The sequence below is a fragment of the Globicephala melas genome, chromosome 13 (assembly GCF_963455315.2).
Source record: "Globicephala melas chromosome 13, mGloMel1.2, whole genome shotgun sequence".
Taxonomy (NCBI): domain Eukaryota; kingdom Metazoa; phylum Chordata; class Mammalia; order Artiodactyla; family Delphinidae; genus Globicephala; species Globicephala melas.
Genome location: NC_083326.1, coordinates 84,045,912 through 84,069,329, shown reverse-complemented (window position 1 = coordinate 84,069,329; position 23,418 = coordinate 84,045,912). Strand labels below are relative to the sequence as shown.

General features: G+C 60.6%; 1 protein-coding gene across 27 annotated transcripts in view; it reads left to right on the top strand.

The window, feature by feature from the left end:
- The window catches only part of NCOR2 (nuclear receptor corepressor 2), a 221,264-nt gene that overhangs the window by 144,196 nt on the left and 53,650 nt on the right, over positions 1 to 23,418 (top strand). For 24 of the 27 annotated variants that reach the window (XM_060310870.2, XM_060310873.2, XM_060310858.2 and 21 more), the window contains 4 exons: positions 3,917 to 4,056; positions 5,460 to 5,632; positions 7,616 to 7,678; positions 20,141 to 20,283. In XM_060310870.2, the coding sequence (XP_060166853.1) occupies positions 3,917 to 4,056; positions 5,460 to 5,632; positions 7,616 to 7,678; positions 20,141 to 20,283 (519 nt within the window). The remainder of the gene's footprint in view (positions 1 to 3,916; positions 4,057 to 5,459; positions 5,633 to 7,615; positions 7,679 to 20,140; positions 20,284 to 23,418) is intronic. The other 3 variants (XM_060310859.2, XM_030860004.3, XM_060310860.2) reach the window with 2 other exon arrangements.

Here is a 23,418-nt window from a genome sequence, read left to right as displayed (position 1 = left end):
CTCCACCTGTGTTTGTAAATGGCTTTGTTGGCATGTAGCCGTGCTCACTTGTTTACACTTTGGCTGTTTTCAAGCTACAAACGGCAGAGTCAGTTGTTGCAAAAGAGACCGATGGACCGATGGCCCTGAAGGGTCTACCATCTGGCTCTTACAGAAAGTTCTCTGGCTCCTTGTCTTATGCTCTGGTCGTCAAACCTGGCTGCCCATGGCAACAACCTGGGAACTAAACACGCTGATGCCGGCCTCTCACCCTGAGATTCTGATGCGACTGGTGTGGGTGGGTCCTGGGCGTCGGGACTTCCCAGAGCTCCTCAGGTGATCTGTGTGTGCAGTTGTGAGAACAGTGGCTTTAAATTGCCCATGAAACCCGGCAAGCGCCGTCCTGCAGTCCGCGATGGGCCTGAGATCAGCTGCGGAGACCTAGCGCGTGTGAATCGGCCCTGAGTTAGCCGTCGCTGTATCTGCTGTCCTCTGATGTCGAAGGCTTTCGGGGACAGAGGCGGCTGACTGGGGCCTGGCAGTTGGACCTCCCTCTCACGCCGTCAATCTCCCAGAGTGAGAGGAGCATCCCCACGACAGCCGCTCACCTCCTGTGCCCACCAGGAGGCCAGGCAGGTGGTCACCATTATGCCTGACGGTCCCTCCCAGTGGAACCCACGTTTAAGACCAGGACTGCCCTGGGGTTTCTCCCTTTCATCCTTTTCCACTCGCATCACTCAGCTCGGGGCACACGGACACCTCTCCAGAGGGAGGTGGAGTTCAGGCCCCAGGAAACCGGGAGCCCGTCCATGGGGTTCTGCGCCACGGCTCCAGGGTGGCTCTGAAGTCGCCGCACCCACTTCTCCCAGAGGGTCAGGTGTGGGAGTCGCCTGCCCCTGCCCTGGAGTGTCAGGGAGAAGAAGGTCACGGGGTCTGACACTGGGATCGCGCATCTGGGTGGGACGCAACCGACGGGAATAATGACCGGGTTCTAGAGCTGACTAGGTCTTTGGACCCTCCTCACGAGACTGGGTGGGGGCAGGTGGGGGGGTGGAGATGGCAGGAGGGAGAGAGGCCTGGGTGTAACCAGGGTCAACTCGGGCTCTGGGTTTGAATCCTGGCGTTGCCGTTTCCCAGCTTTGGCAGTGCCTCAGTTTCCTCTTCTGTAAAATGGGAGCAAGATGGGGGTTGGTGAAGGAGATGAGGGAGTACATAAAACACGTGCCCGGCACGTGGCGCTTGGAGCTCTTTTTGTTACTAATGCTGTGAAGAGGATGATTATTCAGGGGAGGGGGTCGTTATGGGCTGGCCCAGGCCCAGATCGGGACTCGAGGAATCTTGCAAGGGGGCCAGGGTAGGCTAGGCAGAAAGGGGCAGGGATCCCCGTAGCGCCCCCATCTGAGGCCCAAGATGCTGACCAGGGTGTGGAGTTGGGTGAGACTCTCAGCAGGGCTTTGGGGACGACAGGATCACGCCCGCTCCCCACTCTGGGACCCCCTTTTCCCTCGCTCTGAGGTGGGGCAGCTTTGCCAGTCTGAACCTCAGTTTCTTCCTCTGCAGAATGGGAGCAGTGATCACTGCCCTTTTCCTCCTGAGGCAGGCTAAGGGGAGTAAGTGGAATAGTATTGATATTTGCAAGGTGCTCGGCGTGCTGTGGGGGCGGAGCAGCCCCCCTGGACGACCCCCAGGTCACTGTTACTGCTGGTTTTTTCATCTTTGCCTTTATCCTCAGGACTGCAGAGGGGCTGGGAGCAGCTGGTCAATAGACTGTGCACAGCGCAGTGTCGGGCGTGTAGGAAGCTCTTGGGAAATGCTGGCATCTTCCACAGTGGGGCTTCTTGAGGATTTGGAGGGGGGACGGCGGCAGGAAGGCCCTGGGCAGGAGGGCGCAGGTGCAGACTTGCTGGGCAGCGACGTGCTGGCCGTGCCGGGGGCAGACGGTGGCCTGCTTGGCAGCCCAAGGATGAGATTCCAGGGGGCCTGGAGACCCCACCAGCCTGGACCCAGGGGACAATAACAGCTGCTCCAGGAGGGAAGCCTGGAGTCGGCTGCTGGGAGGGACAGCAGGTAAAGCTTTGGAGTGAGGCTGCAGCCCAGCCGGGCGTTCTTGGCACCAACGGTGGTCTTAGGAGACGTCACGCTCTCTGCCGTTGGAAAGCCCCGGCCCTGCCCTTTCTGGCCCTGGGCGTCAGGTTCCTGGGTGTGCAGAAGCCGGGCATGTCTCGCTGGTGGCCACAGCAGCCATGCTGAGCGGCCCCCTAGGAGGGGGAGTCCTCCTCAGTCGGCCGTGCCACCTCCCCCGGCTCTGGGTCCTGGTCCCTGATCCCCCTCGTCTGCTCCGCCCCAGCTACCATCTGCGGGGCCAGCTCCAGCAGAGGCTCCACGTGTCAGGGGTGAGAGGCGGCCACAGCTCCCTGGCTGTTGGAAGTTTAGTGTTTCAGGGTTTGGGGCGGTGGTGAGGGACAGGCTAGTTCAAGGACACTGGGCCACGCGTCGGGAATTGACAGCAACATAGCAGGGGGTAGAGGGAGGCTGTTCCCCCCCTCCAGCCCCTCCTCTTACAGAATAGAGAGAAGGGGGCAGACCTGAGCCAGGAGGTTCCGGGGTGGACACTGCTGCAGCCTCGGGAAGCCCACGGCTCCCCGTGAACGTGCGGGCCCCCGCTGTGTGCCCCGGCGTCCACAGGATGCCTGTAGCTGGCCCCAGTGTTCAGCCGCATCGTAGGCCATAAATTAAAGCTACAGAGAGGGGCGGGGGGGATTGGCGGTGGTGAGGTCACAGGCCAGGGCAGCCTGTGCCAGGGACTGGCTTGCGTTCCTGGTGTGGAGGAAAGATGGGGAGAAAGGGAACCGGGAACCCTCGAGCCCCACCCTTACTTTCCCTGCGGGCTTTGGCTTCTTTCTCCCTGGTTGGAGAGTTGGTGTGACCACGCCCCTCAGGACACACTGAGAGGCTTTGCAGCGTGTTTGTTTTCGTTTCACTTGGCTCATCTTTTCCAAGGGCTGGAAAGATGGTCTGGTCTGGCCGCTGCCCGCAAGGAGGACTTCGGGGTGGCCGAGAGAATCAGTGTGTGCCTTAGGAGAAATCAGGCTGGACAGAAAGGGTGACGGTGTGGGGAGGAGCTCCCACTCCCCCCGCCCCCTCGGTGAGGGCAATGTCAGCAGCCTGGTGCCAGCACCTGTCCCGCCCACTTGGGAAGGAGATGAAAGGAACAGGCCTGCAGGGTGGGGGGAGGGTGGCTGGTTTTGCTGTGAGCCCCTTTGATCTCTCCTGTCCAGTGGGGCCTGCTCTTTTCCCCTCTGAGGGCTGACTGATGTGAGAGGAAGAACAGGCCCACGGCAGCAAAAGTGGACCCTCCTTATAGCAGCAGCCATCCTCACACGGGCCCCCGGGGACCTGGGAACAACACTTCCATCTGCCCATTTTACAGACGTGGAGACTGAGGCTTAGAGAGATGGCCTGAGCTTTGTCAGAGGCAGGCAGGCTGGGGCGTCAGGGTGTGACCCAGGTTCCCCCATGTTCACCATGCTCTTGCCTGAAGCTGACCAGGGCCCCCTCCCTCCTGCCTTGGGGGCTTCCGCCCCACGTAAATACTGGTGCCAGATGCCGGCTCTGTAAGGGGCCTCTCATTTCAGCTTCCCCGCCCCTGGCTAAGGGGTCGGCACGATTTCAGGGGGAAGAATCAGAGCACAGAGAGGTCAAGACCCTCATCCAAGGTCACACAGTCACCAAGTGAAAGAGGCCAGGCGTCTGACACTAGCACTTTCTATACCTCACCCCGTGACTCCTGCCTCCCCCCAGTGCCCGGGGGTTTCTGCCCAGCTCACACCACGGAGGGTGCTGGGTTCTCAGCCAAGCTCAGCCCAGGTGCAGAGGCTCACCTGTCTCACTGTTTTCCTCTCCCCCACCCCCACCCCTGCCCTCCCCTGGGGCCCGGCAGCAGCAGCAGCAGCAGCAGCAGCAGCAGCAGATGCCCCGCAGCGGCCAGGAGGAGAAGGAGGACAAGGAGAAGGAGAAGGAGGCCGAGAAGGAGGACGAGAAGCCGGACGTGGAGGATGGCAAGGAGGAGCTGATCAAGTAAGGCCGGCGGCCGCGCAGCAGGAGCCCGGCCGCGACCCCCGGGTGGGGGGCACGAACGGGGCCGTGGACAGCCCCCTGGAAGGGTGTGCGCGGAGGTGGCGTCTACAGATCGCCTGCCTCGAAGGGAGGCACTTTCTGCTCCGCCTGTGCCCAACAGCCCCCCTTCCGGAAGCCCGCTCTTCTCCCCGCCCGCCCGCCCGCCCTTTCTTTCTCGAAGCCTCTGGAGACCTCAGAGACTGAGAGCTCATTTGAGCTCCACTCCTGAGCGAATAAATCCAGGCAGTGACTCTGGAACTCTTTGCCTCCTCCCTCCTCGGCCGAGTCTCCTGAGATGCTGGGGGCGGGAGGGGGGGTCAGAGGCGCTCGCTGCTCACGAAGGAAGGACTAGGTATGCAGGCAGGCGGCGGCCCTCACCTTTAGAATGATCCGCTGTCGGTGTGAGTTCTTGCAGATCAAGGCACAGCCTCGCCTCGGGGTGGGGGGGGGCCCCACCGGCAGCCTCCCGTGCCTGCCAGGGGCGGGAGCACAGCCAGCTGGAGATTCACTCCGAGGAAGGGGGGGCAGTGGGCACGGGCTTAGCGCCAGGTACCTGGAGTGGGCTCAGGAATGTGGCTTCTGAGAGCATCTGGCCTGTTACCCCTTGTCTCCCAGACGCTCCTGCAAGGCCCTTCAGGAAGATGAATGGAAGGCGGAGGTGATAAATCTGAGAACCCCGCAGTAAAGTCTCCCGAGTCGGCTTCTGAGAAAGTCCCCGCCCCAGTTATTGAGGTCACATGCTCCCCACACGCCGGGCTCGGCCTGCATAAGACTGGCAGGAAACTTTCCTCTTGCGTTTTCTGCAGGACACAGTGGTCCATGATAATACGGAAGGCAAAGTCAGTGTCGTTTACAGGACCCCTTGGGGGACGTCTCCTCTTTGGGGAGTTAAAGTGGCCTGAAGATTGTGCCAGCCTGCACCCCCCATGCCGTTAACCCAGTCATCTTGCAGACAGAGAGCAGAGAGCATCTCTGTTTGGTGAATAAAATGGTCTTGCAGATAGCCACCAGCCCACACCCCTACTTGGTGAATAAAATAGCCAGTCGGTTAACTCCCAGCCCACATCCCTGTTAGGAGAGCAAAGCAGACAACAGCTACCAGTTCACACCTCCCTTTTCATAACTAAGATGGCATCGCAGACGGCTACCAGGCATACTCCCTCGTCTGGTGAATAAAGGAGCCTCGCAGACTGCTACCAGCCAGCCCTCGCCCCAAGCTTTTTCCCTCTTTCCTACCCTCTGATTAGTAGAAAACCGCTGGCAGCCAGCACTCATCTTGCTAAGGAAAAGCAGGTCTCTTGAAACCGCCACCTAGGTTCCCGGCTCCGGTGAAACCATCCCTGTCTCCCCTCCCTGGCCTTTAGGGAGAAAACGGATGACACCTCTGGGGAAGACAACGATGAGAAGGAGGCAGTGGCCTCCAAAGGCCGGAAAACCGCCAACAGCCAGGGCAGACGCAAAGGCCGCATCACCCGCTCAATGGCCAATGAGGCCAACAGCGAGGAGGCCATCACCCCGCAGCAGAGCGCCGAGCTGGGTGAGTCTCGGGCTGGAGCAGGGGCGCCGCAAGCACAGCAGGCTCAGGATCCCAGCATGAGCTGCACGCTCGCTGTGTGACCTGGGGCGAGTTCCTTAACCTCTCTGTGCCTCAGTAATGCCTGTAACCGTGGGGGGAGCGTTTTGGTGACTTCGTGTGTAGGAAGGGCCTAGAACAGTGCCTGGAGCGTGGGAAAGTCTCACTGGCTGTCAGCCGGGATTATTCCAGAGCTGGAGAGTTCACATAAACTTCCAGATCACCAATTTGGTTTTGTTTTTCACTCAGAAAATCTGGCCTTGGGACTTCCCTGGTGGTCCAGTGGTTAGGCCTCTGCTCTTTCAGTGCCAAGGGCCTGGGTTCAATCCCTGGTCGGGGAGCTAAGATCCCACAAGCCACCGAAAAACCACCCCTTCTTGCGGGATCTTAGTTCCCTGACCAGGGATTGAACCCGTGCCCCCTGAAGTGGAAGTGTGGAGTCTTACCCACTGGACCACCAGGGAATTCCCTGTACCTTCATTTCTGTGGGCCTCAGTTTCTCCTTCTGCTCAGTGGGTGCCCACCCCCAGGTGCTCTGAGCCTCACGCCCTACCCCAAGGGGGAAAACAAGAGAGAAGAATTGAGTAGCAGTTCCCAAGTTCGGCCACAGGGGGGCAGCCGGTGTGTGCTTGCTGTCTGTAGCGTTTTGGCCGTTTGGGGCCTGCCCTCCGGCGTGTGCGGGAACCCGGACCCATGGCCTGAGTGTTCAGGCTGAGGCCCCAGCCACCTGGATGTCTTCCCGGGGTGGGAGTTGATGGCGGTGATGTTCCCTGTCTCACAGACGCCCGCCTCGTCCACACCCAGGGTTTGTGCCAGGCACCTCTTCCTTCTCCGCGTCGGAGGTCATTGGTACCCGTTTCATACATGGGCTGTTTGAACCTTAGAGAAGGGATGTTGCCTCTGTAAAGTCCCAGTCAGTTGGGGTTCAAAGCCAGCCCGCTGGCCACAAACCCCGTGCAGCTCCTGTGGGCTGGTGCTGGAGTGCCTGGAGACCCAGGGCAGGAGGGTTCCCTTCAGGAGTGCACTGGCGCACCTGACTTCCGGGGAAGCTCTCCTGGACCCCAGGCTGACGCTGGGGCCGGACAGCAGAGTGGAAAACACAACCCCAGGCCCTCTGATGGGCACCTCCCACCCCAGGCTCCACTTCCACAGCCTGCCTCCGGGGGTGCCGTGGGAGGGAAGGGGAAAGCTGGCCATGGTAGCAGGGAGCGGGGAAGCTGCCCGAACTTCCCTCTGATGGTCAGCGGCCTCTACCAAGTGCATACTCTGTGCCTAGCGCGGTTCCAGGCACTGAGTCCGTGACGCTGACGTCCCTCACGCTCGCCGCCCTCGCGACATCTTAAGCGACTTTCAGGGAAGAACGAGGGCTCACGTGTAGGGGAACTTGGAGGAGAGGCTCAGAAACAGCCTTAGCAGACACTCGGCTAACTCCCCCGACTCCAAGGCAGCTGCGTTCCTTCTCAGTAACATGAGCAGCCCCATCCTCGTGCCGCATGAGTCAGGGGAGAATATAGTGATCACCCTGTAGAGCAGGGCCCTCCCGCAGGGGACAGGTGGCCACGTCTGGAACCGTTTCTGATTGTCCCAGTTGGAGTGGGGGATCCTGGCACCTAGTGGGTAGAGGCCAGGGCTGCTGTTCCACACCCGCAATGCCCAGGGCAGCCCTCACGGCAGAGGGTCACCCGGCCCCAGTGGGTCCACGCGCAGGTGAGGTCCCTGCCCATCACGTCCCTCCTCCTCTCCCGCCTCCTCCTTCACGTGGTCACCAGGCTCCCAGCCGAGTGCATACAGAGGCAGCTCAGGGTCCAGGCCCTGGATCGCCTCGGCGTTCCCCTCTGCAAAACAGGTGCCTGCACACCCTCCACCCAGCAGGCGCCCCGAGTAGCCAGAGGCAGAGAAAGCGCCCCGCTCCAGGCTGCTGCCAACACGCTGTGTCTTCCTTTCCAGCTTCCATGGAGATGAACGAGAGTTCTCGCTGGACCGAAGAAGAGATGGAAACAGCCAAGAAAGGTGAGGGGTTTCTGGCTGCTCTGATCGCCCTCGATGGGCATCCGGGTCCTGCAGCTCGTGTGGTGGGGAGGAGGTTGACCTGTGCCCTTAAACGGGGCTGTGGTGTGGTCTGCGGTGGGTGTTCTCAGATTGGCCGCGTCTCCTCGGAGCCTCAGTTTTGTCCTCCAGAAAATGGGTCTGTGTGGCCATGTTGTCGGTGTACGGCTTCCGTGGCCACTGGGACCAGCACGTCATGGCCTTGCAGACTGAGTGGCGGCAGAGCACCCAGGTGCCTTGGGAGGTGCAGAGCCTGCTGGTGGCCACCGCGGCGGGGTCACGGGGTCAAGCTGTTCCCCTTTGCTGCGCCGTCTCCCTGCGCTGTGGTGCTGACCCTGCGTTCTCTGTAGAAGCCACCAGCACATTCATTGTTCATTGGAGCCAGAATGGCTGGACGCTTGACTTCCTGGCTCAGTGACCAGTCTCTGGGTCTCAGTTTCCCCATCTGTGAAAAGAGAGGGGCATCCGGGTTGGCCAAGAGAAGCCGGAGGTAACAGGCACTAAGCGTCCCAAGGATGGCCCGGCACTGTCGGGACTACGTCGGTGTCGATCCCCCGGCCCCCATCTCTGGGAGATGCTCTAGCTGCCCCTCCCTCCCCTGTGCCCAGGGCAGGGGCCGTCAGACCAGCTCAGCGCCAGCAGGAAGGCCAAGGCTGAGCTGGCATCTGAGCCCCATTTTGCCTGCTTGCTCTCGTTCATCTTGACCCCAGCCCCGAGAGGTAAGTCTTGTTTCCGGCCGTTTTGTGGACGAGGGAGTGAGGGACAGAGGCCGAGGATGGCCCGGTCCTGGAGCTGGTGACCTGGGCCTCCCAGCTCTTGTCCCCAAGGTCCTGCTGAGGCCCCACTGCTGAGGTGCAGCTCCTTTGTGCCCAGAGCTCCAGGTCATGACTCAGGGACGGAGCAAATGGCCTTTCTAATGAAGGACCCAGGTGCACAGGGACAGTTGTGTGCGAGGACAGCTGGGCCCGGAGGCTGAGACCTTGGACCATGGGCTGCCTGCCCTGCCCACCCCCTCCCCTCCCTCTGCCCCGGGAGAGGGTGCCTGGGGGCCTGAGCGTCTGGTCCTGGTGTTTCAGAAACTGACCAGGAGCAGCTCCAGACCTGATCAGGCCCCTACCGGGGGCCGAGCCCCTCCCCTCAGGGCTCCCGTCCGGGCACGCTGTCCCTTGGAGGCTCCAGACCTCCTTCCTCCAAGCTCCCAGGCCTCTGGTGAGGCCAGCCTGGAGGAAGGGCCGGGCTGGACCCTCAGCCTCATTCAGAAGAGGAGGAGCTGCCTTGGTTGCTCTCGCAGGTGAGGCCCTATTTTCAGCGTCTCGGGAGCACTAACGGGGGCCTGTGCGCATGGTCTCTGGCTGCCGGGGGTCAGTGGGTGCTGTCAGCCCCCCGAGGGGGCCACGCTGTCCTTTTCTCCTGTCTTCTGTGTCTACTTGGTGGTTTTTGGTGTGGATTCACCATGGGGTGCAAAAGAGGCTTTATTTGAAAATGTGTGATGTTTTTTCCCCCCTTTAATTTTGGTGACATACATATAACGTAAAAATCTACCATTTTAATTATTTTAAACTGTACAATTCAGTGGCGTTAAGTACATTCACAGCGTTGTGCAGCGATCACCACTCTCTAGCCCCAGAACTTTCTGCCACCCCGAACGGCGACCTCGTACCCATTAGCAGTCATTCCCCATTCTCCCCAAGCCCTGCCAACCTCTGGTGCCCACTAGTCCGCTTTCTGTCTCTGGATTTGCCTGTTCAGGACTTCGGCGTGAATTGAATCACATAACATACGCCCCTTTGTGTCTGGCCTCTCTCAGCATCGTGTTGTTGAGGTCCATCCATGTCGTAGCCTGTGTCAGCACCTCATTCCTTTTTATGGCTGAGTTGTATTCCTCCGTGTGGACAGAGGAGTTCTGTTTATCCATTCATCCATTGCTTGATGGACACTTGGGTTGTTTCCACCTCTTGGCTATTGTGAATAATGCTGTTGAGAACATTTGTGTAGAATTGCATGGTTTTTTTAACCACACGTGAGACCCTGGGATCTCAGCCACCGGCAGTGATATTGCCTGGGGACCCACCCACCAGGGCCGTGAGGGGTGCATGTCCCAGGTCTACCAGCCTGTGCTGTGTCTTCTGTCGTCATGGCAGCCCCATCCCCAGCTCCTTCCCAGTTGCCCGGGAACCGGGAGTCGGCTGATTCAGAGGCTGCCCTCTCTCTTCCTTTGGGAGACGGCTGGGGATGACTCACCGGCTGGGACGGGAGTGCGCCCCACTGTCTCAAGGTTGAATCCTCAGTGGCGACAGCGAGCTCATCCTGGGTCCTGCCCGCGGAGACGGCAGCGTGCGAGCCCCCCCCCCGGGGACTGTGCACGCCGAGGCCCTGCTCAGTGACATTTGTGATAATGTGATGAGTGCCAGTGTGCTTGTCCGCCGTGAATTATAGCAATCTGGACGATTACCGCTCGGGGTGGCTGCTAATGGCTGCCTGTTCCAGGCGGCGGGAGGGGATCGGGGCCAGGAGGCAGGTGCTGGCAGCCCCCAGGACTCCTTCTCCACAGTGGGCGGGGGTGGAGAGGCTAGGAATGTTCCAGTGCCCCCGGCCCTCAGAAACCCAGGAAGGTACCCAAAACCCAGCTGTGCCCGAGACAGATGGTACCCACCCATCCTCCTACCCGTTTACATCGACCCAGTGCCTCACCCTGTGCAGGGCAGGGGTACCCAGAGATGAGCCAGCCCTGGTCCCTCCCTCAGGGAGCCCAGGAAGTGAGCAGCCAGGTGTCCCCAGGGCCTTGGGACCACTGAGCCTGCCCCAGGCATCCCAGGAGACTTCCAGGAGCCAGGCCTAGAAGGATGAGCTGCAGAGGGTCCCCCGTCCCCAGAGAGAAACTGGACCTCAGCCTCTGGACCTTTTAGCTCTGTGACCTCAGGCAAGCTAGTCAACCTCTCTGTGCCTCAGTTTCCTCATCTGTACAATGGGAATTAGAGCATCACCCACTGTATGAGTTTCCTGGGGCTGCCGTAGCAAGGTACAAACTTAGTGGCTTAAAAACAACAGAAATGTATTCTCTCCCAGTTCTGGAGACTGTGAGTCCGAAATCAAGGTGTCGGCAGGCCTGGGTTCCCTCTGAGGGCTCCGGGGAGGGTCCTGCCTCTCCTCCTCCAGCCTCTGCTGTTGCTGGCAATCTCGGCGCTCCTTGGCTTCTAGACATTCCAATCCCTGCCTGCATCGTACATGGCTGTCTTCCCTCTGTGTGTCTCTGTCCAAATTTTCCTCTTCTTATAAGGACCCACCCTAATCTAGCATGACCTCATCTTAACTCGATCACATCTATCAAGACTTTTTTTCCAAATAAGGTCACATTCACAGGTTACAGGTGGGTGGACATGAAATTTGGTGGCGGGTGGGGAACACCGTTTAATCCAGGACAACCACCTGTGTGGGGTTTTGGTGAAAGAAAACAGAAGCGCTTACAGGGGTGGTGACTTAGACACACTGAGTTCCCTGTCACTGTTTGTAATGATAACCACCTCCTCAGCCTTGTGACCCTGGCCCATCCCTGTCTTGGCCTCATGTTCCCTCGTCCTCCAAAAGGAGGCTGGGATGCCATCACCGAGGGGCATCCTAAGAGTGGCATGAGCCATATCCGTGCAGCCCTTGGCACACAGTACGTGCTCAGAAGGGGCGGGCCTGCAGTTCAGCACAGACTCTGGAGCCTTTCTTCCTGGGTTTGAGTCCCAGCTCTGTCCCTTGTGGGTGTGTGACGCTGACCAGTGCCTGCGCTTCCCGGGGCCGCAGGGAAGGGGCTGGAGGTGAGCGGCCTGCTGAGCAAGCGTAGAGTGACATTTGGAGGTGGTTTCACGGCGCTGGGGAAGGGCCCTTGGGCTGACACCCAAAGCACGGAATAACATGAAGTAACACTGTCAAGTACTTGTCGGGACGCCTGGGTACCAGGTACAGCTAGAGGCGTCATGTATGTCAGGTCACTTCATCCCCACGAACCTTATGAGGCAGATGCTATTACTAGTGTCTTTATCCAGATGATGAAATTGAGACCGAGAGAGGTTAAGTGAGCTGCCCAAGGTCACACAGCTGTCAATTGGTGGAGCTGGGATTTGAACTCACGCACTCTAGTTACAGAATGGGAATGGGGCTGGTGTGAGGTTTGGATGAGTGAGTCCATGGGCCTGGCTACTATTAATCAGATAACGAGAGAGGGAAGGGCCTCCCAGCCAAGGAGTAGCATGTGCAAAGGCCCTGTGGCAAGGGCAGCGTGGTCAAGTGAGAAGCTATCAAAACCCAGAGAACGAGAGGAAGAGAGGCAAGGAATGGAGAGGCCGTCAGGAGGGCCACCCCTCACCCCCCGGCCTTACCAGCTGTGGGACAGAGTTTGGCTGTTACTCTGAGAGCATGGGGAAGACCATGGCATGGGGAGGAGTGGGACAGGGGACAGGATGGCTGCAGGGTTCCAGGTTGGCAGGTGGGCACCTGCTCCTTCCTTTGTGCTTGGAGTCAGGGCTGCCTGTCCTGGGGCTCCTACCAAGTGAGGACTGAGCATGTGCAGGGCAGCCTCAGGGAGCTGGCTGCCTGCCCTCGGGCCCAGCGCCATGCTGGGCAGGCACTAGGCTGGGATGTGAGGCTCTAGTTCCCCTGGGAAAGGTCAGCCTGGCCTGGCTTGCAGTCTCGACCCAGCTGTGTGGGAGGCCCAGGGCTCTGCTGGCAGCTCCTACTGGTCTCCAGCCCCCTTCTCTGGTGGACAGGGAACCAGCTGTGGAGGGGGCAGGGAAGCCCCCAGGCACACCATTCCAGACCAGAAATAGGCACTGGCCCAGCTCCTGGCCACCGGCCCCTCCCTGGCCTCGAGTGGCCTGCCTGGTGAGGAGGGAGAAGGCGAGGTGTGCGGCCCCAGAGTAGGGTGCTGCAGGGACCAGGATCTGGTGGCCCCACGCAAGGCCTGTCGGGCCGGATGGAGCCCAGGTGGACCCCGAACTCTCCCCCAGTAACTTCAGGCTGTCTCTGCCTGCAGGACTCGCCCCCTTTCATGGGGACCGAGGGAGAAACCACTAATTGCTTTGCACCTCCACAACGCTTGTTGTGCGCACTGGCTGGTTTAATTAGTTTTTACGGATGAAGAGTCAGGCTTGGGGAGGGGAGGTGTGAGTCCCCAGCCTTGGAACTTGGAAATGTGGGGCCTGCCATCCACGTGTCCATCATCAAAGCCTCATGCTGTCCTCACTGCAGGGACCAAGGGAGAGCGATGGCCTCTGTGCTTGGACAGCCGTGCACCTGCCCACCGGCGCTCATGACGGGCAGCGTGGCGCTGTGGTTAGCGCACAGGTCTGGCGGCTGATGCAGCAGGGGTGCTGGGTCACTTCTGAGTACGGGAACCAGGGAGGGCCCAGCAGGAGACGGGGCCAGCGCCTGGAGCGGGGACTGAGGACAGTTGATGTACAGGAATGGGGCGGCCGTAAAGGTTGTCAGAAGGGAGCCTGCAGCATCCCGGGGCTGGCATCGGCGGGGAGCTGTCGCCACCTCCGGCTGGAGAGAGAATGCTGAGCTTTGTCTTGGGTGCGCGCTCCCCCGACCTGGATGCTTCTGACGTGTGGGAAACTGGCCACTGTGATGGCTCAGAAGGAGGAGAGAGTCGGGGTTTCTGCATGAGCGCGGGGGACAGCCAGACACCAGGGCAAGCTCCAGGCCACTCTCTTGTTCCTTGTCAGCACCCTGGAAAGTAAAGTCAAGCATCTCCCAGCCCACCTGCACTCCCAGGGGCAAAATCCACACGTGGGCGTTCCAGTTGGTGCTTCCTCAGGGAACAGCCCTCTGGTAGGTTACACAGCAGTGACGATGTCTGTTACCACGTGGTGGCTGCTGGCTGGTTCCAGCATTTTGCACGAATGATATTACTTAATCCTCCCAAGGGACCCTCAAGGCGAGTTCTCCATATTTGCGAACGCACATGTGCGTGCACACACACACATGCACACACACGCACACAACATGCACACACATGCGCACACATGCACACGCACACGTGCACACGCACACGTGCACATGCACACACGCCTTCTGCTTCACAGATGGGAAGACTGAGGCCCAAGGGGGCAGTGAGCTGGGACTTGCCCAGCAAATAACATAGTTTGGTCCTGGGAGCAAACCACTTGGCTGTGCTCTATGGGAAAACTTGACATTGAACACATAACATGGCATTTTTCCCAAAGTGCTAGGGTGTCGGGTCGCACACAGGTGATTTTTTTTTTCATCTTAATAGGTGATCATGTATTGGGAGATCATTGGCTTTGATCGTGTATTGGGAGATCACATCGTCACTGTGATTTGCAGATGTAATAGCTGAAGCTGAGGCTTATGTAGGCACCGAGGCTTATTTTGAAAAGGGTAGACGGAAAGAAAAGTTAACTTGGACTTACTTGGAAGGTAAGTCCAAGTTCAGGTGTGAAGTTGTCTGGCCGAATCCCCCCGGGGACTGGCGGGACTGTCAGAGGTTCAGATACACAGTAGGCTCCTGGCAAGGTCGCCAACCAAGGGCTGGGTCCAAGTCAAACCCACCCAGGGCTTGGAGTTTCCAAAATAAGGAAGTGGCATGACTCAGAACTAAGTCTGCTGGATTTTTCCCCCCTCCTTTGACAGTGTTTTAGGCAGAAAATCTTGTTTTGCAAACTGGAGTTTCTCTTGGAAAGTGGCATTTGGCGGGAGGGGTGTGGATATGTCCCTCTTGTAGGCGGCCTGTGCTTCTTCATGAAGGGAACAGAAAACTTCAGGGCTGGCTGGGGTAATAGGGAGCGAGTGTTTCGGGGCGGGGGCGAGGAGGGGGTGGCGGACGCTGGTTTCCCGAGGGAGCAGCTGTGACATTCCCAGGATGCAGATGGATGACAGTGTGGTGACTGCAGGTGCTAGAAAGGCTCCTCCTGCCCCCAGGTTATCAGAACTCGCCCATGGCAGGGGCGGGGGGGAGGTTGGCTACTGGTACAGGTTCGAAGACCCCAGAGGTGAGAGCTGCCTACAGCAGGGACCCTGAGCGGGTGGCAGCGTGCGGAGGGACAGAACAGGGACGAGGCCTTTCTGGGGGCCAGTGTACGTGAGCTGAGGAGGGTGAGTCACTGCTCCCGTGAGAACAGTTCGTCCCAGGCCCCCAGACAGTGTATGAGAAGCTCCCCACCGAGCGTAGCCAGGACGGCCAGAGTGGGCTGGCCAAGCCTCCACACGCCACCACGCAGAGAAGCCCCTCTCACTGGCACCTCTGCGGCCACCCCCTGCTCCTTCACCTCATTCTGCGCTCCACGTCTGTGACTCAGACCTCCTGGCTTGACTTCCTGTCTTGGTCAATTTCACTTCCTAGTTCCCGCCTCTTGACACTTCAGAACGAAACTCCTTCCTTAGGAATTAGAAGTGAGGTCAGGGAATCCAGACCACAGGGGATGTTGGCAGAATCTGCCGTCTGGGGCACCGGCAGAGTGTGTGTGGACGTGCCCCTCGTGTGAGAGCTGGGCACTCCCTGACGTCTCTTCTGGGGAGGGGAGGGTCCAGGACCCCCCCGGGGGATAAACTGCCCAGCTCCCTCCTCTCTTTGGAGCTCCTAATTGGGAGCCCCAGAGAGGCAGCAGAGATGCCTGGGGGGGGATGCCCAGAGGGCTCCCAAACCCAGATACCCAGGGTGTCTGGAGTTTTGTCCATTTGCCTAATGCCTCCTGCACGCCTAGCAGTTGTGGGTGCAGAGACACGGCTGTCCACGACCAGTGGAGCCAAGGAGCTAATTTCGGGGAGTGATAAGTGCTCTGGAGATAACAAAACCCCACGATGGCAGGGTGGCTGGGAGGGCGACTGTGGAGAGAGTGGTCAGGGAAGGCTTCTCTTGAGGAGGTATCACTTGAAGCTGAGAACTGAAGGAAGACAGAAGGAGAGCTGTGAAAAAGCCATGCAGGCAGCAGGGACAGTGAGTGCAAATGTCCTGGGGCACATCCAAGGGCTGGGCAGAAAAGGTTCCAGTGGCTGGAGCGAGGGGAGAGGTAGGAAGCAGGCTGGACAGCGGGGCAGGACGGGCTCTGCAGAGCCTCATGCCCCACGCTGAGGCCTTTGGATTTGATTCCAAGAGCTTTGGGTCATCATTGGAAGATTTGAAGCAGAGGAGTGACACGACGGGATTGGCATCCTTGAAAGCCATCTTGGGCCTCCCTTGCAGAGAACGGATCATGGGACTCAGGCAGGACGTCCGGGGTCCCTGATGTGGTTGGGATCTGTTGCCTGCCCTGGAGGGTGTGCCCCAGGGCCCAGGGCGAGGGCTGGGGGGCAAAGCAGGGGTATCGGGATGCTTCAGAGACCTGTGGCCTGTCGTTCCTTGGGTTTCTTGGGCAGGATGGAAAGGCTGAGGGCTGAAGGGACAAGCAGGTCAGTGACCCCGGAGTTGGAGAAATCGGTCGTGACCTGGATCTCGCTCCAAAGTTCAACTCAGTTAACTTTCAACCTCCCGGGAGCTGCCTGGGTCGTCCGTAGCAGGTGTTTGTACGGGGCGCGGGCTGACCCAGTCGTCACGGGTATCTCAGAGAGGGAAGAAAGAGGCCGCCGTAGTCCCAAGACCCTCGGGGAGCAGAGAGCCCTCTGACGGGCTCCAAACCCTTCCCCCCATCCTCAGGGATTGGAGGTCTCATTTGCGCTTGGAAGAGTCCCCTCAAATTCTAAGCTTCCTCCTAGAATGCTAGGCTAGCCCTGCCCACCCACTGCCGCCTTCCAGCCCATCCAGACCTCCAGAGCCCCCCACGAAGGGCCTGGCCACCATGGCAGCATCAGGCTGGGAGGGGGGCAGACCACAGGTGGAACCAGCGCAGGGGGAATGACAGCGGAAGAAGCTGTTTGCTCCCGGCTGCCGGGGTGGAGAAGCTCTGTTTTTCTGAACCCTCATCTGTTCTTACCGCTGCTGACGCCGCCACCGCCACGGATGGGGAGAGAGGGAGGGGGAAGCCAGTGCCAAGTTGGCCCGCCCCTTCCGAACCTGGGCTTCTGCCACACTCCCCCGCCCCTCCCGCGAGCCTCCGTCTGGAGGTCACATTCAGCCCTGACGCGTCTCGCTGGGTCAGGCAGCAGGAAGATCGGACGAGCCCTGGCGCGTAGCGAGGCTGCCGGGCGCTGCTGCCCGAGAGGCCCTGGGGTCTTTGGATTCTGCCCCGCGGGGGCGTCGGGGGTCCGGGGGCTGAGCGCCCGCGCTGGGCACATTGGTGCCCAGAGGAGCCGCTGACACTGTGCTCCCTGGTGACGCCTGGCACAGCCAACACCTTCCCGCCGCCCGCCCGCATCGGCGAAGGGCACCTCGCACACCCGCAGCTGGGTCGGGGGGGACGGCTCAGGGGTGGCAGCGCCGGGGGAGCCCTGGGCCACCACGGCGCGCAGCACGGAGCCGCTTCCCCGCCCTCCTCGGAGCCAGCCTCCGCCTGCCGCCCTCCCACCGCCCGGCCCCTCCCTCCTCCCTCCCTCCCTCCCTCGCGCCGTTGGACGAGAAGGATGTGAGGCCGAGCTGAGCCGCCAGCAGACGCCAGCCAGAAGCCTTGCGGAGCCGGCACCAGGGCCGCCCAGCCTCCCGCCTCCCAGCCCGCGGCTCCCAGCTCCGAGCCCTGGAGCATCCTCCAAGCCGTATGTTTCCGGAAAACTTGGCGGAGGGGGAGACGCAGATGAGAGGATGTGAGTGAGTGGCTCCGGGGAGGGGACTGGGATGGGGGGGGACTTTGGGCCACAGTGACAGGGACCCCAGGGGAGACAGGGACCCCAGGGCGGAGGACTCGGGAGTTCTATACTCCCCCAGCCACTTTCTCCTGGTGCCCCTTCCCTTGCCTCTCAGGCTGTCGGCTGGGGCTCTCCTGGAAGGAGGTCTGTGCTTGGGGCGAATCTTGGGGGTCTTGGTTGGCGCTTGCTCAGAGGTGCTCTCTCCAGGTAGAGGGGTGTCGGCGGGGGGGTGGGGGGGGCTTGCAGCTGGGTCTGGTCCATGTGGTCTCCGAGGCATGGAGGGGTCTAAAGTGCATCTCCCTGTGCCTGGCACCCTCAGTCTGGGGTTCCCGGGACCAGAACCAGAACCGGAAGGAAGCTCGTGCCCGTCCACTCCCACCCCAGGGACCCTAGCCAGCAATGCTAGGACATTCACCCCAGCCCTTCACGCAGCAGCTGAAGAAACTGAGGCCCAGAGAGCAGAGGGGATGGCGGAGACCACACAGCGCGTTCTTGGCGGGGCTCCTGGACAGCTCAGTCCAGCACTCCTTCGAGAGCAGCTTTCGGGAAGGCCCGGGTGACCCCTCCACCCCGGCTCCTGCTTCTGCCACCAGTGGAGTTAAGTAGGACCCCAACCCCCCAGCCAGCTCCAAGCGCCCTCCTTATTTATGTGTTGAGTCTGTAAATGTCAACCTCGCTGAGGTTCGTACCCACCCCCCGCTCCGGGCCCTCGTCGCCCCCCCCCGCACCCCACATACCTACCCCTCAGAGGGCCCAGATGGGAGACCCGCCCTCTCCCTCCCGGGGTTCCGGCCCAGCGTGTTTGCCTGGGCGCTCTTGGCCCCGGCTGCGGGAATATAAATAAACGCGTCCCCGCCGTCCTCCGCCAGGTCCTGTGGAAGCGGCAGCTGCTGCGGGCGCAGGCGGAGGGAAAGGTCAGGGGGCTGGGTTACACTTGATCCCACGCCCCAGCCCTCCCCTCCGTGCCTGTCCTTGAGGAACCCTGAGGAGCTGCCCTGGGGCCATGTGGCCCCGTGGCCTCCGCAGGGGAGCAGGTGGCCTGTCAGTCTAGCACCCCACCCCCCAGGGCCCCGAGGCTCCAGGGCAGACAACCTGGGTCCCACGTCCCCTGGGCCCCTTGGCCCACCCCACAAGCTGTGAGCTCCTCTGACCCCTGGAGCCTCGGTTTCCCCCGTCCTGCGGACGGGAAAACAGCCGTGGCCTCAACAGCAGGGAGGAGAGGGAACCGAGTCTGCAGGGCTCTGCAAACTCCAGGTTGCTCGGCCGTGTGACCTGGTGGTTTGTTGATGCTGTTTTCGCTGCCGTTTTATTTCTGTGCGAGCCTTGTATGTAGCAAGCCGCCGGCACATGTTTGAATGAATGGATGGATGGATGGATGGATGGATGAATGAATGAAAGAAAATACCGCCACACAGACTGTCCGCCCCTTACGCTCCCGCGCCCCTGAGAAACACCCGTCGTGGCCCTCCCCGCTTGCAGCTTGATTTGATTCAAGAAAAACAGCCTCAAACTTCTTTATGGGAGATCTTTCGCTAGTCCTTATGAGTCTAGCTCTGGGGCTCAGAGGCCGCTATGTTCCCAGCACCGTGACTCAGGCTTCACGCCTGCTGCCCTCTGGGGGCCCAGTCCTGCCCCGCAGTCCCCGGAGGCCGGAGCCTCCCATCTGCCCCTTCTGCAGCCGTCAGGAAGGGGGCAGGCCCTACCTGCTCGGGCTGACCTGGCCACACAAGGCGCGCTGCCTGGAGATGCAAGGCATAGAAACGCAGAGGCGCTGGCCTGTGCGAGGCGTGTGCTGGGAGCGCTGCGGACAGACGGGCTGAGACTCGGGGCTGGCTTCCAGGGGAGCTGGGGGAATGATGTTTCTGCAGAGCCTGGTGTCTGTGGCATTGAGAACGGCAGAGGGCTTGGAGGTGCAGCTCTGGCCTGAGTTTGTGGGGATGGAGGGAACTTTCTCTGCCCTAGGTGAATTTGGGATGGGGTCTACCAATTCCTGGGCGTTTCTCCCCACATCAGGAATCTGTGAGGCTGTGTGAGAAGCTCATGGAGATGGGGGGGTTGTGATTTGGGGGGGCAAGTCCACTCCCAGACCCTGAACCACGCCTGGTGGGCCCCGAGTCCAGGGTGGGCCTTTAGACGTCCACGGGGAGCTCTGGGTTCTGGGTGTGCCCCAGTTAACCTGGGCGCGGAGGATCCTGGGCCAGCTCACCCCAAGCCGGACTCCACCCTCCCAGCCCTGCTCACACGTTCCTTCCTTTCTCTGGCCTGGTGCGGCCGGAAAACAGCCCGTCTCCCGAGGCCTCGTCTGCAGCTGCGAGCGAGTGTCAGTGCCGGGTCAAGACAGCCAGGGGAGGAGGAGAGGTGGGGCCCCGGGCGGGGTCTGCGCCCCAGACCTCAGCCCTCAGCCCCCGGAACCCTTGACAGTGGCCTCAGCAGGGGTACCCCCAGGGCTGCACCCACCTGCCCCTCCAGTTCCTAGAGCCCAGGCTGTCCCATGCAGCCCGGGGAGCCCAGGCCTCCCACACCCTTCTGGTGTCCCCCACCCCAGCCATCTCTTTCCGGAAACCCTGGACCCGTGCCATGAGCCTGAGCCCCGGGATCAAGGCTGCTTTCGCCCAGGGCTCTGTCTGCCCTCCAGGCTGTGGGTACGGGCCCCCGCTGCCTGTCCAGCCCTCTGCCGCCCCTCACCTGCCGCCCTCCCCTGCACAGGTCTCCTGGAACACGGCCGGAACTGGTCGGCCATCGCCCGGATGGTGGGCTCCAAGACGGTGTCCCAGTGTAAGAACTTCTACTTCAACTACAAGAAGAGGCAGAACCTGGATGAGATCCTGCAGCAGCACAAGCTGAAGATGGTGAGTGTCGCCACTCCCACCCCGCCACTGCCCTGTGCATCCCAGCCAGACCTGTGGGCCAGACCTGCAGCCCGGGAGCCTGGGTGGGGAGGGGTCTGACGCCAGCTCTCTTGCCCAGGTCTCAGCCCCTCGAGCTTCCCGCTCCGTGGTCCCCCGGAAATGCTGCAGGGGTGGGTCCCTGCCGTAAGCATCCCTCCTGGGTACTGCGATGCGCAGGCCCACCTCTGCCTCCCCACCTCCACCCCCCAGCACTCCTCGGTCAGACACCTCTGAGGGCCCGTAGTGCCTCTGAGGGCTCAGGGCAGGGAGGAAGGAGCTCGGTGGGCCAGGCACTGACTCCCCAGGGACTCAGGGCTGTCAGCGCGTTGGAATGAAGACCCCGAGGCAGAGGAGCATCTCCCGCATCTAAGTCAGCATCTCCCGCACTCCATTTGAACCCACAGTCTTAGGGCCACCCCGGGGGAGGAGTGGACAGGTCAGGCAGCAGCCGGCCCAGCCCTGGCCTCCAGGGGATTGAGAAGAGGCACGGACCTTCCCTCCTCCAGGAGCACAGACGGGGCAGGCTCGCCTCACTGAGCCCGTAAATGGTCTCCACGGAGAGGCCGCTTCCTCCGCAGCTGTTACTGGGAAGCGAGGGCCATTTGGGGGTGGCTTGTTTTTTTTCTTTTCCTTTCCTTTCCTTTTCTCTCCCTCCCTCCCTTCCTTCTTTCCTTCCTCCCTCCCTCCCCCCTTCCTTCCCTCCTTCCTTCTCTCTCTCTTTTTCTCTCTCTCTTTCTCTCTCTCTCTCTCTTTCCCTCCCTCCCTCCATCCCCCTCCCTTCCCCCTTTTGGGCACACTTGTGACATGCCAAGCATTGTCACCATTTCAGATCTGGGGAAACTGAGGCTCAGCCAGGCTCGTAAACAGCTGACTTGGGCTTTGCACCCACAACTACATGACCTGAGGACGCATGCTTTTAATCGGCGGGCTGCATATTTCCTTGTAGATATGAAGGTACAAGAGGGGGACGCACAGCTCTCCACCCTCCCCATTCCCCCTGATTGGGCTGCTTGTGCTGGGTTTAAAGTATGTGCACCCTGTCCTGGGAGGCTGAGTTGCTCCCCCATGGAGCCCTCCTTGGTCCAGAGAGGACGAGCAGGCTGCCGAGGTCACACGGCATGGCAGGCGGGCCAGGGACAGGATCACCCTCTCTGAACGCTCCTTGAGCACTGTGCAGAATTTGGGGGCACCCCTCCGCAGCTCCCCACCCCCACCCCAAGCATCCTAGGCCAGAGGGGGACGCTGTGCCATGGCCCTGTGGTCAGGGCTGAGGCTGGCCGCCAGGTCTCCTTCAGCTAGGCCCCTGCCTGTGCCCGTTCCCCGTGGTGTCTGCTTAGGCTGTGCCTCTTGCCCCTCCCCCGCCTGCTGTGCAGTTGGTTCCCGGTGCTCCCTGAGCTTCAGGCAGGGCCCCCTGAAACACAGGGAGCTCTGCTTTTTCCTAGAGCTTTCAGGACTCTGGTTTCGGCAGGGTGGAAGGCTCAGTGAGGGCCAAGGCCAAGGAGCGCCTGTCCGTAACGCTTGCTGAGATCCCGCAGCGCAGATAGGATCCAGCTCTGTGATGGTGGTGCTGGCCGTGGTGGTGGTTGGATGGGGGCGGGATGTCGGCCTCTACACACCAACTCAGGATTAACTGGGCTGGGAGTGCGGCCCTGAGCATCGCCCCAGGGACAGAGGGGTCTTCCTGCTTCATCCCCTTCTCCCTCTGACCTGTCCTCCCTGCCTCTCCCCTCCCCCCATTCCCTGCTCAGCCCAGCCCAGCCCAGCCCAGCCGGTGCCCACACACCAGCCCGCTTCGCCCAGGCTGTGGGGTTACAGGTATCTCCTCTCACAGCCTACTAGCCCCCACCTCACTTTCCAGGTTTCCTTGGGGCACGGCCCTGCTGCGCCCCTGGGTGCCCCGAAACTTGAGAGGGTGGGTTGGGGAAACAGATTCCAGCCAGGTGGATGGTGCAGCCTGGGCTCCAGGGCGAAAGTGGGGTCAAGCGCCAGCTTCATGACTTGGCACCTGTGTGACCTCGGGCAGTGGCTGTACCCCGTGAGCCTCAGTTTCCTCATCTGTAAAGTGGGAGAATGATAGCCTTTACCCCGAGAACTCAGGTGAAGAGCGAATGAGTTACCACATGTAAAGGACTGAGTGCCTGCCAGAGGGGGGCGCTCCATGGGGGTTAGCTGCGCTAACTACTGGTAGTAGTATCAGTATCATCATTATTTTATTTTAAAGCCACTGACCCCATTCTTCTCAGGGGCATTCAAGGTGCTCTCTTGAATAATGTGTGCAGAAACAGCCAGGGTGGGGACTGTGGGCCCAAGACACCCAGGTTCAAATCCAGATTCTGCCACTTCCTAGCTGTGTGACCTTGGGCAAGTGGCTTGGCCTCTCTGTGCCTCAGTTTCCCCACTTCTGAAATGGGGATAATTCCCACCTCAAAGAGCTGTTGTGGGAATGATTCGAGTGAATGGGTGTGAAGTGCTTAGAACTGGGCCTGGCACGTCGCGAGTGCTACTAAGAGCCATAGTGGCATCATTGGTAGCAGAGGTGGTGGCATCAGTAGTGATGTGCCCATGGCCGCCAGATGCCTGGCGGCTTGGGTGCCGTGTCTCCCTTGGTTGTTAACTGGGTGTAGAGTATGCCTGCTCCTGGATTGCCTGAGCGATTGATTAGTCGATGGATTGATTCATTCACTCGCTCATTCAAAGAGGCAGCCGAGCACGATGGTATGGAGTAGGGCTCTGGGCTAGAGGGCTCACACCCCAGCTCTGTGGCCTCCTGGCTGTCGCCCGCAGGTTCGTGGCCTCAGCACTCAGCCTCAGCTGCCTCCTCTGTAAAAGGAGGTAAGACCCAGACCCACTCATAGGGTTGCTGTGAGCAGCAGAGGCTGCCAGCCCCGGCCCTCGGTCTGTGCTCAGTAAGTGTTGGGCGTTATCCTTATCACACACTCAGCCAGCCTTTATTGAGCGCCTACTATATGCCAGGGAAGCAATGGCAGGTGCCCCGGGTATACGTGTGGGTGGGGTTTCCTGCTGGGCAGAGGAGCTGGGTCTTTCTTTAATGGACAGCGGGAGCCATTGAAGGTTTGTGAGCTGAGGGGTGACCCA